The 14,926-nt window shown below is 38.3% G+C and overlaps 1 protein-coding gene across 1 annotated transcript in view; it reads right to left on the reverse strand.

Moving 5' to 3' along the window:
* Window positions 1–12,761: 12,761 nt before the first annotated feature.
* The window catches only part of APOB (apolipoprotein B), a 35,358-nt gene continuing 33,193 nt past the window's right edge, over window positions 12,762–14,926 (reverse strand). Inside the window, 3 exon segments of the mRNA XM_064707173.1 lie at window positions 12,762–12,802; window positions 12,805–12,964; window positions 12,966–14,576. Of these exon segments, the coding sequence (XP_064563243.1) occupies window positions 12,762–12,802; window positions 12,805–12,964; window positions 12,966–14,576 (1,812 nt within the window).

Here is a 14,926-nt window from a genome sequence, read left to right on the forward strand (position 1 = left end):
TCACTTTTAGTTCTCATGCTTGTTTCCCACCTCTGAAATTTAGGTCTATTTGCTTCCTACAGAAAGTGTTTTCAGGTAGACTGAAGAAAATTTTGTAAGAAAATTAAGTATGTCAATTCTTCTACAGTGTCACATCACCACAATCATTTTCTGAAACAAAACCATGCTAATGTTATTATGTTTAATCTTCTGTCTAGTGCTGAACAGACAAAGAATTTACAGAGATTTAATTGCAATCACTGCTTCTGCCGACAAGCTGAAGTCCTCCCTCTCTCAAGTCAGTAGGGAAACATGCAGTTGCTTCTTCAGCTCAGGTTCACTGCAGTAATTTCAGTATATTTTTCTGGAAAGTGCTTTCTCACAGCCAGGTCTCCCGTGATACCAATATGAAGTGTACACTATATTCTTTCCCTGTTTCCTCTGGAGCCTAATATATCCTTTGCAGCACTTTCAGCTTGAAATGAAGTGTATGACCTAAAGTCTATAGAATAACATGAATCACTGCACAATAATTTATAGGGTCACCTCGTAATTACTATTGAGTATAACATGACTCCGTTTATTGGAACATATACAGGGGAAAGGTTATTTTTGAAATTTTTCTTGTTTATTCAAGCCAACATTACTCCAGATTTGAATGGATTTATTGACACCACATTAAAAGTAATCATTGTCAAAACAACAGGGAGAAAAAAAAAAAAGGTAGAAACTTCCTGCTCCTGAATCCTTGCAGAGAGGTGGGGAGCAATCTATGGCTTTTCTGTGAAAGGTGGTTTTTTTCATATCTAAAGAACTGAAATCTGCTCAAGGTTTGGTAATAAGAATGGATTAACTGAATGATAACAAAGCATGTTGCATGGTAGTGTTCCAAAAAATAATGTTTTATTTGGAGGGAAAGCATATTAAAGCAAAGAGAAGCCAATGATTTAAAGGACTAGAGTTATGTTCTGGGCTTGTTTGGGAGATTTTCAGGTTTCTGCACTTACTAAGTTATACTTTCCCATGCCTTTGTCCACAGCATAGGACAGGGAGGGGTAGAAAAGGAAGTGTGCTCAAAGCAGTGGTGCCCTTGATAGAAAATGGAAAAATCTTCAGGCAATCCAGAAGTAGTGTTGTACAAAAAACACATATTTGGCTCCTATTTGTGGGACCAGAACCAGAGACCTTGCTGAATTTTACCAAAATTTGATGGGTTGAAAAACACCAAGACTCTTCACACCACAGGGGTGTCCATAGAGGCCTGACAACTAGAGAACATCAAAGCCAGTGCAATAAATATAAGTGCTGTGTTCAGAAGTCCAACTTGTTGCTCTTCTGGTATTTAGGATCTCTTAACGCCATCACACATTCCAGATGTGCAGCCCAGGCTGTGCCAGTTCTGAACCTATGCTTGGCTTGACCAAACATGGAGGGTTTTATTCCAAATAGAGAGGTATTCATTTGCAGTCAAAAAAAAAAAATATATATATATATATATTTATGGAGGGAATTTTGGGTGCTGTATGCCAACACACCAATTAAGAGTATGTAGAGTAAAGAGGTACTGTCAGGCCGCATATGTTTCAAATATATATATTCAAAGACCAAAATACTTAGAGACAGCAGATGGATTAGTGACACATTCAGAAAACTATGGGTACACATATTCTGGTAAATTAAGCGCTGTCAAAACATGGGCACATGCACGGAGATTTGCTCATCCACACTACTCAATTGTTAGAACAGTCCTTGGTGTGGTTTTGGCCTAGATCAACTAACAACCTCCCAAAAAATTCCTAGGTATGGCTTGTGAGTTAGTTCAGGCCAGGGACCATTGCCAGCAGGCAACATGCAGTCAGCTGTCCTGTGCTAGAGGTTAAGAGAGTTTAATATTATGGATGCGTCAGATTGTTCCAGATGGCTCAACGGCCCTGACACTATTTAGTTTACTAATATAGATTTAACCTTTAGGTTTTTATACTCATCCACTTGGACCTGTGACTCACGCACACCAAACAAGCAGCTGTGGTGATTTAAGATGTTATTGCACCTGAGCTCTTTGTTACTGGCTCTTGCTGGAGGCTGCTGACCCCACTGTAGAGCTGCCAAAAGTAATGTACTTCAAGTGTTTCAGGACCAGTGAAGGTCAAGCCATGATGTGAGGTCTTACATGTACTGAATATGGGGAAAAGATCTGTTTAAGATTCTTTCCCCATGCCTTGAATCCATGTATTTATAGAGCCCAGCATAAGGCCAGAGCTCTCACTGGTGCTGTTGCTGTCACAGTCCTCAGCACAGGATGACCTTAATCATGAGTGACCTTTTGGATAATGACCCTGTCCTAGAGCCATTATTTGGCTTTCATGGGCTGCACTGCTTTTTGTGAATCTGTGTTTTCCTCTGTTTTTCCTGAATCTGTCCTTCCCTGAATGTTGTTGTGCAAGAGTTTTGCACCCTAAAATCTATGATATTTTCCTTATATGCAATCACTCCTACCTTTAGAGACAAATTAGCTTTATAGATAATTAATTTAAAGGCATTAGTTTGATGTCTGTTCAGTTGTTCCCGGTAGGTTTATTGTGAATAGAGCTTCCAGCTGCCAGGAGGACTGTGGTGGGGTACAGAGATGAAAGGTGGTACATGGCTATGAGGAACTATCACCTGCTGGTAGCACAACAATGATGGTACCAGCTGGGACTATGCCTCTGCCTGAAAGGCAAAGAAGTGCAGGAAGATTGGATATTTTGAAACAGAGAGATCCTAAAGGTGCAGGACCTGAAGCACAAGTCTTATAAGGAGCTGCTGTGGGAACTGGGGGTGTTTTACCTGGAGAAAAGAAGGCTTGGGAGAGACCTTATGGCTCTCTGTAATTCCCTAAAAGGAAGTTGTAGCCAGGAAGGGGTCACTCTGTTCTCCCAAATAACAGGCAATGGGCAAGAGGAAACAGCCTCAAGTTGCATCAGGGGACATTTAGTTTGGTTATTTGGAAAAAAATTTCTTCATGGTTGTCAAGCCCTGGAACAGACTGCCCAGGGAAGTGGCTGAGTCACCATCCCTGGAGGTATTTAAAAGACATTTAGATGTGGCACTTAGGGACATGTTTAGTGGTGGACTTGGCAGTGTCAGGTTGATGGTTGGACTCAATGATCTTAAAGGTACCCTCAATGATCTTAAAGCCCTCTTGCTAATGAAGGGCAAAATATGGAGAAATCCACCTTGGCTTCCTACCAGACACTTCTGGGGCTGTATGTGAATGGACATGAAATAGGTATAAAAAACTTTAAATGGAAGAGACTGAAGAAATTACAGCCCTCTGGAAAAGGTTCACAGCCTCTGGTGTACACATAGCAGTGCTACAGACTGTCTCAGGAAGATATGCATGTCTGCATGAATGGTCTTTTTTTGTGTATTATTTCTCTGAGTGGAAATCGTCTCAAGAAAATTATGCTTGGAAGCCTGATAGCAAAAGGCAGCTCAGGGGTAAAAATAATTGGACATAAGCTTTTCGTCTTTATCAGGGTCTCTTTGTTTTCCTACAGTGCTTCTTTGGCTGGAGAAGCACAGAGCAATAAAAGTAATTTAAAAGGCATCCTTGACATTTGTGAGATCCTTAGCATCATAGCACATGCCATTCTTGCCCTTCAAAATATGTAGGGAAAGTGTGGTCGTCTCACACAGAGCATAAGAACAGCTGCTGCTTAATGGTTCTTCTAATCACAAGTGCATTCTAATAACAAACAAATTCTACTACTTCTTACTTTAAGCCAAGTTTATGTGTTTATTTTAAGAACAAAGGCTCAAATGCATAAAGTGTCAGAGTGGCTCTAGCAAAAAAAATTGTGGGCATCCCATCCCTCCCTCCCCCAAAAGAAAAAGGAAGTGTTATCTGGTTGACTTCAAGAGCAACATTCTTAGATTAATCTCAAAAGGCATCTAATGAGTAAGAGGAATGAATTACGTCAAAACAAAAGATCACATTTACTGGCCCATCTTTCCACCAAAACAATTTCTACATGTGTTGAAGATAAACAACAGCAGCAAAGCAGGGACTCTATGACTACTAAATATTGCGTAGGGCAATTTTCTGTGACTTGAAATGTTAGTGGGAAACAGTTCAATATATTTCACTGAATAGCTTTGGGAACACAAGAATTGCTGAAGCCGTGTTTGATACACATTTGTGCTGCATGGTTGAATATGAGTTCCACTGGAAGATATTCCTGCGTAGGACATTCATGGTTAAGGTTTTCTTTGAGAAATCTCTGTCATTCAATGGGTGTGAATTTTCAGCCTTTCAGTGGTTTTGGGAGCCCAACTCCAAAAAGGGGTTTCGGTCTTAACATAAACAGAATAATTCAAAGTACCTCTTGTGATCATCTGATTCAACACCCTACACAATGTAGGATTAACTTGGAAGTTGTGTTGACTTTTGAAGTCAGATGAAGTTTGTGAATGTTCACATCTAAGTTCTGAACATGTCCAAAGAAGAACATTCCACAACCTCTCCTGGATCTATGCTAATGTTTGATTATTCCCAGGGCAATTTTTTTTTATCCTTCATATGGCTTTTATTCATTGCTTTTTGTCTTTCTGCTCTGAGAAGAGCTTGACCGTCTTCTCTATAACCATGCAACAGGTCATGGAAAACAGAAATAATGTCTCTCCTCAGTCTTTTCCTCTTAAGGCTCAGCAAACTCATCCATCTACCACTTGTTTGCATGCTGTGCACTCCAGCCCCCTGAGTAGGTTGCTGGCCACTGCTGAAGTCACTCTGGTATGTCCATGGTTCTCTTTCACTGGGGATCCCCAAACCAGACACAGTAATCCAGATGTGGGCTCACAAATGCCAAAAAGAGGAGAAGGATCTCCTCACAGACCTCCTAGCTCCAGCTTCCCAGTATGTGGTTGGCCTTCTTGAGCAAAAGACCATACTGCTGACTCCTGTTCAACTTCTTGTCGCAAGGAGAGTACAGACAGGTAGATATAACATGTAAATGCATATATTAGACATTGCACATTACATATTATATCTATATATATCCTAAATTTTATCCTCCCCAAAGGAAAAAAGTGGGCTTAAAATGTTCTCTTGCAACGCTATCCAGAGCGGAACAAATGGGCTATCTGCTAACTACATTATGGTGAATATCAGTAATCACTATGGGAGTACTCGACTTCAGAAACACAGACTGGCTGCAAACCAGACTCAGAACAGAAGTGGGGGTAAAGAAGCAGCTGAGCTTAGCATCAGATTTTCTAATATGTGCTGACTTTTCAGTATCAATCTTTGCAGGCTATGCTTCTCTACTTTAAACACTTTTTTTTTTTTTTGGTTACAATTATTTGGTTTTTTTAATGGGGGAAAAAAAGGAATGTAATTTTATTAAATAAATCATCTTCTCCCTGTAACATCAACTAGTTTTCATGCCTTGCTAAACATTAAACCAGACAAAATGGGACTTGGTTACATACAGTTAAGTAGCTCACTCTTTGTGCACGGTAAATGAGATTACTATTTGTTATTTTTAAACAAATGTTCACCCATAAAAAGAAATATCTCTATTAGACAGAAAAGTGACTTCACAAAGGTGCATTATGTGGCAGCCAAAAAGCTGAAATGGGTGGCAGATTATTTCCAAAGTTAAAAGTTTATGGTGAAACCACGATATAAATTAACTGCTAGCAGCCGTTGAGTCCATTCCTCGGATCATTTATCTGTATGAGAGTGTTATATGTTTGATGCCTGGTATGTATGATGGTTTTGGGGTGGACTAGAGTGTTTCTGAGTGATTTAGCACATGAAATCAACTCCAAGTTTCTAAAACAATAAACATGATGATGGGAGAGGGAAGTCAATATCTGTATCTTGATTTCTTGTTGCCATTACAGTGTGTCTATCTACTTCATGGTCTTCAGCACTATGAGATTTATCAGATTATCTCCAAGTCATGAGTTAGTTTCATTCTGACAATTCCATTGAAAAGCAGAGAAGTATAATTCCCATTTTACTCATGGGAAACTAAAATATGAGAAAATGAGGTGGATGAATGATGCAGTGGATAAAAAACTGGCCTAGGAACTGAACCCAAATACAGAAAGTGAGTTATTAAAACTTGAACCTGTCTCTTCAATGGGTAACACATTTCAAGGGAAGTCAGGAATGGGGTATACATCAAGAAGATTTGTAAAAAGCAAAAAGATAGTGATGTTCAGTGAAAACCTGAAGAGGGACAACACAGAGTGCAGATGACACACATACACATGGCCACAAAGAGGTTACCAGGTCAATACTGGTCTAGCAGAATATCAACAAAATTTTTATTAAAAAAAAAAAGTGTTTTTCTAAAAGGATTGGAAAATTTAAGCTCAATCTTTTGGAAGAGGAACTGGCCATTGTTGAATAAGATCAGCTGTATCACTTTACAAAATTGTGCAATGTTTTCATCAGCACATTTCAGCTGAAATGGACTGCAAAAAAAAAAAAGGAAAGCTACCTCCCTGCAGGACCCAAAAACTATAACTTTCTGATTCAGAGTTTAAACAAAAATTGAAGTTTTGGAAGATGAACCTGGTGGAACACCACTGGTGAAACTGCTGGATTAATAGGTCCTGAGTGGGAAGAGCTACATCAGCTCACTGCTGATGGGAAGGCTTGGACGGCTCGATGTGCTGAAATGAAGGGGATGACCTAAGGATTAAGGATTAACTTCAGGCTTTTAACTTGACAGTAATGTACATAGTACGTGTGTGTGTTTGCATGGACGTTTGCACATATAGACAGATGTGTCTGAGAGAGAGACATTGTGGGTTTGTACTGCTGGAATATGGGCTATGTGTGAGAGCTATGTGTTCCTTCAGACTTGGCTGGTTTTCTGTTCTTCAGCTTTAAAATCAAATGCTTTTGCATAACTGTCCATATTGTTTGTGAATAGTTATAAGCCAGTCATTTCCATAGAGAAAAACAAAGACTTATTAAATAAACAAATATAGTAACAACAGGGAAAGAACACTATGGAGAGACAAACAGCCTGCTAAAAATGGGAAATGTCTGTTCAAAGTGTCATGCAACAAAGAAGTGAGAGCTTTTTTTTATCCAGCTTCTCTTTGAGAACATTCAAAGGTAGTAATCTTGAAATAAATTAAATTAATAACTATGCTGAACTTTGGAGACAGTGATACCACCTTTCCATTTTTCTTCCTTTTCAGCAGAATAATATGATGCAGTCTCAATGGGATTGTGAAGTGGAAAGGAGTGTGCATACACCAGGGAAATGGGGAGTTTCTGGCTAAATGCAGAAGTTTGATCTGATGGCATTAGTGTAGGGGCCTGATGGCACCTTGTAACTGGCTTTGGATCTTCACTTCCAGCCAGGAGAGCCACTGATTTAAAACTTAAGAGTATTACAGGTATTAGAAGCAAAGAAATAAATAACCTTTCAGAGTGACTGGCTGGCATAGTGGGGGGCTGTTTATGAGACTGATGACAAAACAACATGTTAGCAGATAAAGAGATTTCTGAGGGTTCCAGTGCAAAAACCTTCCACAGATGAAACCAACCAAAAGAACTACAATTGCCACTGCTTTTGGCAGAGCTGAATAGAAAGACACCCATAAAATACTTTCTACAGAAAACAGTTCTGAATAAAAGCAGTATCTATTTTTTAAGAAATAACGTTCTGCAGTCATTAAAAATACTAGAGCAAAATAACAAGTTAGCAAGTATGTTAACAATTTCCCTCTAATTGGCACCAGCATTGGAATACATCTTAACTGTGGCAGAGGTAGTGGAAGCAGGGAAAACGTGGGGAAAGAAAAGTATGGAGGCTAAGTGTTTCCTTTCCATCCTTAGTCAAAGCTGCACAGAAAGCAGAGCAGAATATTATCCCTGTAAGAATAACCATGTTGCCCAGAAACCCAGGAGTCACCAGCCTCATTCAGTAGCATAATAGAAGTAGCAGGCAGCACTTAAAAAGTTATCGGTCTGATACTTTTCCCCATGAATGGCCTTAATTAAGACCATCTTTACTCATCCCAGTGGCCTCTTCTAAGTATCTAACCGTGCCATTTGTCTGGTAGATGCAGTGAATATTTTAGTACTTCATGCTCTCTCTGCTGCACATTTGGTTCACTCCTTGCTTCAGACCAAGTCTCAGGTCCCCCAGGCACCTATGCTGCATATGGCTTTTGGCTCACTCTTAGAGGAAACTTGGACACTTGAACAGACAGTTGTTCCAAGTCTTATTTCCTATATGCTATATAATGTTTGAGCTAGTTTGTATCACTTGTTCAGAGACTAGATCTTGCTCCTTGAGTCCCAAAGGCAGTATAGATTAAGAGATTTATCCATAAATTCAAGATTGTATTAAACATGTCTCCTTGAATTCATTCGCTGGGACATCAATATGAGTCTATAACTTGTGGTGGGTCTCTGCTTACAGCAAATAAATACCTGGCAGATTCTTCACAACAGATGCATGGTATAGACATTTGACCTTTGCTACTTTCCCAAGTTGTGGTGGATCTGCTACTCATGTACTTGATCCTCTCACTCTGAGAAGGCTCAGCTTAGCAGAGGACCCTTCTTTAGCTGCTCTGAGAAGATGTGCATCTTATCCTTCTAACAGCTACAACGATCATGCTGTCAGAATATGAATGGTTATAGCCATAACATCAATTCCTGCATATTGGGAAAACCTCTATGATTTGGTATGACAGAGGTATTCACATGAAAAGCATGGAAGAGGAAAGATGCAGAGCCAATTGAGAAGGCTTCAATTGCTAGAAAGCTTCAGGGAATTTTAGGATGCCTCATGGTTGCAATCAGAATGAGGTTGTGTTTACATGCAGGGGTACCATGAAACTTTTCTGTCTATGTATAATGATATATTACAATAATGATGCAGCAAATTGCTTGTAAACCATTTACCAAAGGGTAGGCAAAGTGTTAGAGATGGCAACCTAAAGCCATATCAATTTAGTCACAAGAGAATCACAAAGTAACTGAAGTTGTAGGGGACTCTGGGAAGTCTCTACAACCTACTTCTCTAAACAGAGGCAAGCTTTAAATCAGATTGTGTTGCTCAAGAATTTGCCCAGTTGGGTCTTGCAAACATCAACATAAGTTTTTATTCTGTCCCAGATTCCCTTAACACCTTGAATGGATAATGAAAAGAGGGAAAAGGTGATGAGATGTATATTTCCATGTCTAAGGCCTGGGACCAGAACCTAGAATTCTTGGCCCTGACAGACTTTCTCTGTGATACTAAGTAATACTGTGTAAAAAATTGTAAAGAAGCTCTGGTTAATGTTGTACAGGCAAGTTTCATTCTGATCTGACTCAAATTTGTTAGTGATTCATTTTCTTGTCTGCATGTTTTTTCAATGATATTTTTGTGTAGATTTTAATAGATAATAATATAGCTTTGTCCTACAGTATCCCAGAGTGCTTCTCAAGTTATACATCTAACTGGCCAAAGCCTACTTCTGTTGAGGCCAACAGACATTTTGCTATTGATTTCATTTGGGCCAGGATTTGGCTGTATAGAAATGGAATATGAGCAATTCTGTATGTCCGCATGGCCTTTAATAAATTCTGGTTTCCCACCTGGGCAATAAATCTGCCAGCAGAAGAGTAGTACAAATTTTGGTGTCACTTACTGAACAACTAAATATTTTAATATAAATTTTGAAAGGTATCAGTAGGCCATAATTGCAGTTGCTCTAAAAGTATCAATAGCACAATTTAGAGCCAGAGGTGGAAGATAGTGTGTGTGGATGTGGATAAGTATGAAGAATCTCTGGATATGCAGCAAACTATGCATGTACTTTTAAATCACTTAATAAAAAATCAGCTCTAGTTGGTTGCATAATCTAAAATTCTGGAACATTTTTGCTGTCCTACGTCTGCAAAAGTTTTTCATTTAGGAACACACACATTTCCTGTCAATGTTATTTCTACAATCACTTAGAGCAGGGCATATTGTTCTCTCAATTTCTTGTTAAAATGTTTCACGTAATTAAACTTTTACAACCAGTTCTGCTCTATGTCTGATACCTGCTGTAAATTATAAAGAAAAACCTCTCTGGCATTTATGAGAATTCAGATGATGAAGACTACAGAGAAAAAGAAAAGAAAGAAGCAGTGTCACTGAGCCCCAAATAGTTGCTGTTTCCCTGTTATCTCCCACACAATTTGATTTAATGAAATAGAATATTTCCTGTTATATAAACGAGACTGAAAAGAAGCCAAAATAGAACTATTAATATTACAAATTATGATATTGCAAACATTTCATTAGTTGCAACACAATTTGAATAATTGGTGGGTTTTTTCTACATTTCTGTAGCTTACTACATGGGAAATAAGACTAAAATTTTCTAGATTCTGAAAGAAAACAGCAACAACAACCAAACAACAGGAAAAAGAATGGAAATTAAAGAGTCACCTGGTTGTAGTGCTTGTGTCACATGTGATGCACACACACAAACATAAGCAACCTCTTCCTGTGTCAAAATATTTCCCGAGTTTCAAAGGGGTGCTTGAGATGACCTTTCTGGTTTGGAGATTTACAAAACAGATAAGTTCCAGTAAGATCAATTTTGAGAGCAGTGTTCTGCTTCCAGGCCCTCCCAGACCAACTGTGGGATGACTGCAAGATGGCACATCGATTACAGGATTGAGAGCTTTAATCCAGTTGGCAGCAATGCTGCTATGAGACTTGGAAATCTCCTCTAACCTCTAACCACATTTTAGTGTGCAAACTATTGTGTTTGCTCTTGGGAAGCTTCACTCTTGCCAACAGGAGCCAGTATTTATACTATTTGGCATATTTATTATTCAGTTAACCCATTCCTTATAAGTAAATAATTTTTTTAGCATTTAAAATCCTTCCAAGAACAATGGATGATGGACAGAAATAAATAGACATGAGGGGAAAAACAAAAGAAAACAAAATTTAAATCGCTCTTCTCCCATAACTATTATAATTTATTCTATTGTCCTTTGTTTCACAGGGTTGTTTGTCTTGATGAAGGGAGACAACAATCAGTCAGTGGCTGAGAAATCTGGTTGTGTTTAAACATTTGTGTTAAAATTCAGGGGAAAATTCAGGGAAATGAGTTGTGCAGTCTGATATCCAGTAAAGATCAGGTGACCCATAGGCTTTGGTTTCCTTGTGAATGAAGGTAAAAGGGCTCTGCAGCCAACATATTTTTTACTGGGATGCTCAGTAGAACACGTAAAAAGGGAATTTTATACCTTTGGTTCCTCTGGGCAGGGCAACGTATGCAGATTAATTCTATTCAGAATCAAAACATATTTTATAGTTCACAGGGGACTATTCTATCTCTTATTCTGCGAATTTTTGCTGTGATGTCTGAAAACTCTGAAGAGAAAATTGATTTACCTTACTTTCTAAGAGATAACCACTTGCTGGCAGCTAGATAGGTGTGTGTATAATACCATGCTTGTGAGATTCTGACTTCTGGGTTAAAGATAAGAATCTGATAAGTATTTGATAAGAATGATTATCTGATAAAAATTATTACTGGTGAAGTTACTCAGATAATAATATTATCTATCAATAGGGATATCAAAGTCTGGGTGCTCCATTGCTTCATGCATGTAGTCCACCACACCATGGAATGAACAGAGCTCTGTTTTTCCCATTAATGAACAAGCAAGAACCATGTTACAGTGTGAATTGATTGTATCAAAACAGACATGTGCACAAAATTTCTAGTGTTCTTTGTCAAAAAGTTTATTCTCAAAAAGGCAACATTATTTCAGCCCAAGCATGCATTTCTCTAGGACTGTCTGTATAGTACACCACTGCTGCTCAACATATTTTTCACTTAGAAACAGTGTTATTTTGTGAGGGACTTCTTCAACATCTTAAATTCATCTTTTAAACTGAAAATTCATTTAAATGGCCTAAGCGTCTGCCTAAGAGGGGAAAACTTTTTGACTTCTGTCACACACAGTGATGTCCACGAAACTTTGACACTTGAGTAAACTCATAATAAGTAAAACATAGACAATTTAAAGTGAAACCAGAAATATCATGGGGAAACAGGTGAGAAAACCCTGTATTTCTGAAATATAAATTAGCCAGTAGAAAGAAAACTCATATAAAATTCTTGGTATAGTTGTCTGAAAACTGACACAAGCATAAATTAATTCTTATTAAAAAAACCTTTGTATTATTATCTGAAAATTTCCAGGAGTCAGATTTATACATATGTTCATATTTGTATGTTAATTTTCAATTTTTGATGCCATTTTCAGAATTTCTAATTTTTTAAATTCATGTTTTTACACATGCTCTTTTCCTTACTTATATATGAAGGTATCTCTATGCTGGGAAATAGATGTGTTTCCAAGTCTTCCTTCAACTGGCTTATGAATGTGACCTTTATCTTAAAACCTGTTTATTCTATGTATTCCATAGCTTTTGTGACTATTTACAATATGCATTGCACATTATTAACTTGATCCAACATATTGTGAAATTACAGAAAAGACGTCCCATTGACCTTGAAAATTGTTGGATTAAGCTTTATGGTCCAAGTAAAAGTAGTTATAATAAATGACACAAAAATGTAATAAAGAACTCATTTATTGGCTTATTAAGCTTATTAAAATAACCTAGTGTAGATTACCAAGTTTTCATTTACAAATTCAGATTCAAACATATATACCTGAAGCTCCAGTATACTGATTGCTGTTATATTTAAATACATTTTGGTAGAAACTTGTTACTCCTCCTCTTCTACATGCCCATTCAGGTGTTCAGGTGCTGGATATTTTCCATAATCTCCTGAGGACTCGCTCAGTGTCAAGTTGTTCATTAGTGAAGTGTTGCATTTCGTTCCATTTCTTGGAGCCTTTCTCAATGTCTTGCTGAATCAGTATGTGTGCCATTTCAACTTTATTCCTGAGTGCCTGCCTGCTTTTTTGGGGCATTTGGTAAATGGCCTGCCAGTCACATGGGCACCTGTATTCTGAGCTCTCCTTGACGAACAGCTACATACGGCTTTATGCTCTCAGCTGTTATTTGCTCAAGCCAGTGAAGAAGCTCTGAGAGATATTGCAGGAAAGCGGAGTAATTCTCTATAGTTAGATCAATTAACCTTTTGGCTTCACTGATTAGCTTTTCTTGGGACTGACTAAGCTGCCCATAGATCTCCCGGAATTTTTCTTTGAGTTGCTTGTTATGTTCATCGATTTTCCTCTTAGCAGCTGCAGACCAAGATCGGATTTTTTCTTGAGCAGCAGATGAGAGTTCCATGATCTTCTGTTTTCCTTTTCCTTCAAAATCAGTTATAAGGTCATAATATTCCTGACTGTAGATTTCCACTAATTCTCTTACTTGGTCTGTCAGGTGTGTAGCAATGCCAGCAAGCTCTCCAATACGCTGGTTGTGCCAATCTACGACAAGATCTATGATATTCTTCAGCCACCCCAGTACTTTTTCTTCCACCTCATAGTATTTCACTGACAGTCCAAGTGTAGTTGGATCAAAATATTCCTCCCGCAATGACTTTACATAGAGGAGTAGCTGGTGCAGCTTCTTTGAAAGGTCCTGGAATGTCTTCTGGCTAAAGTCCTTGAATTGAGAAATGTATTTTTTAACATCTTTTGTCAAGGATCTCAGCTTCTGGGCAAGTTCTGAAGCCATTGCATCTTTGTACAGCTGTTGTGTTTCGACTTTGATGTCTTCAAAAGTTTTGGATTGCAAGCTTCTAACCATTTCTTCTACCTTCTGAAAAACTTGCTGCACTGCTTGTTTCAGTTGCTTCAGCCTTCCCGCAAAGTCAGCTTCCTGAAGAGTAGCAAATGTCTGCCTGATTTTGTTCTGCAAATCTTTCAGCATTTCTTTGATTTGATCAAGTACATTACGGCCTCTAAGAATTGTTTCAGAAGCAGGAAGTCTGACTTCCAGCTCATTGATAGCTGCAATCAAGGCATCAAAGTACTCCTGAAGTTTTGAAAGGCATACATCAGCAGTTTTTGCTGCCTTCTCTGTAGTCATGAGGTAAATTTCTGCACCACTGTACTTTTCAGACAACCCAGGGACCTGAAATTTTGTGGTTTTCAGGAATTCAGTGGCTGAGTCAATTATGTGCTTTATTTTCTGGTGGTACTGTTTTATTATGTCAATTAAAACATTCAAAAGTTCTGCTTTTATTCTTTCATAGTCAAAGTGTTCGGCCTGATCTGCTGCTCTTCGATAAAGCCGTTTAGCTTTGAACTTCAGCTCCTGATATTTGTCCGAGGCCTCATTGGCAGCTGTGCGAAGCTGAGCATCTAGTTCATCTATTTGATTTGCAGCAAAAGTGTATGCTTTTTCAGCATTATTCTGCATGATATTCTTCATCTTTAAGGTGGCAGCACTAATTTCCAGTCCCGTATGCTCCTTATGGTACCGATTAACATACCTATAGACTGCATTTGTCATTTTAGGCACTCTTGCTTTCAGACCCAACAGCAAGTCTTTGGCAGCATCCTCGTTCCAGTTGAATTTCACTTGAATCTGGTCAGGTTCTTTAAGGGATATCTCACCTTTTAGTATGTCGATGTCATTCTGGGGAGCAGACTGAAAATACAAAACAGGGTAAGAAAACTCCAGTATTATTCATGAGTGTATTTTTACATTCTCATTATTGTATCTTTAATTTTACCATTTATTAAGACAATCACTCTCCAATTTTTTGTTCACTGTCTGTCTGCTGTCTGTTTGCTCTCATCTTGAAAGTTTATTTTGGAAGAAATTATCTTGTACCAAGCTCCTTCAAAGCACAAGACTAGAACATAACTTAGTCTGGTCTTTAATATCTGACTGCAAATAAGATTTTTCCTTCCTTTGTATTAAATGCCTATCATGTCTTATAAGGCAGGTGAATTACTTGGGAAAATGAGCCTTCTTCTCATTCCTGAAATCAATTA

Source organism: Zonotrichia leucophrys, chromosome 3 (genome assembly GCF_028769735.1).
Source record: "Zonotrichia leucophrys gambelii isolate GWCS_2022_RI chromosome 3, RI_Zleu_2.0, whole genome shotgun sequence".
Classification (NCBI taxonomy): Eukaryota; Metazoa; Chordata; class Aves; order Passeriformes; family Passerellidae; genus Zonotrichia; species Zonotrichia leucophrys.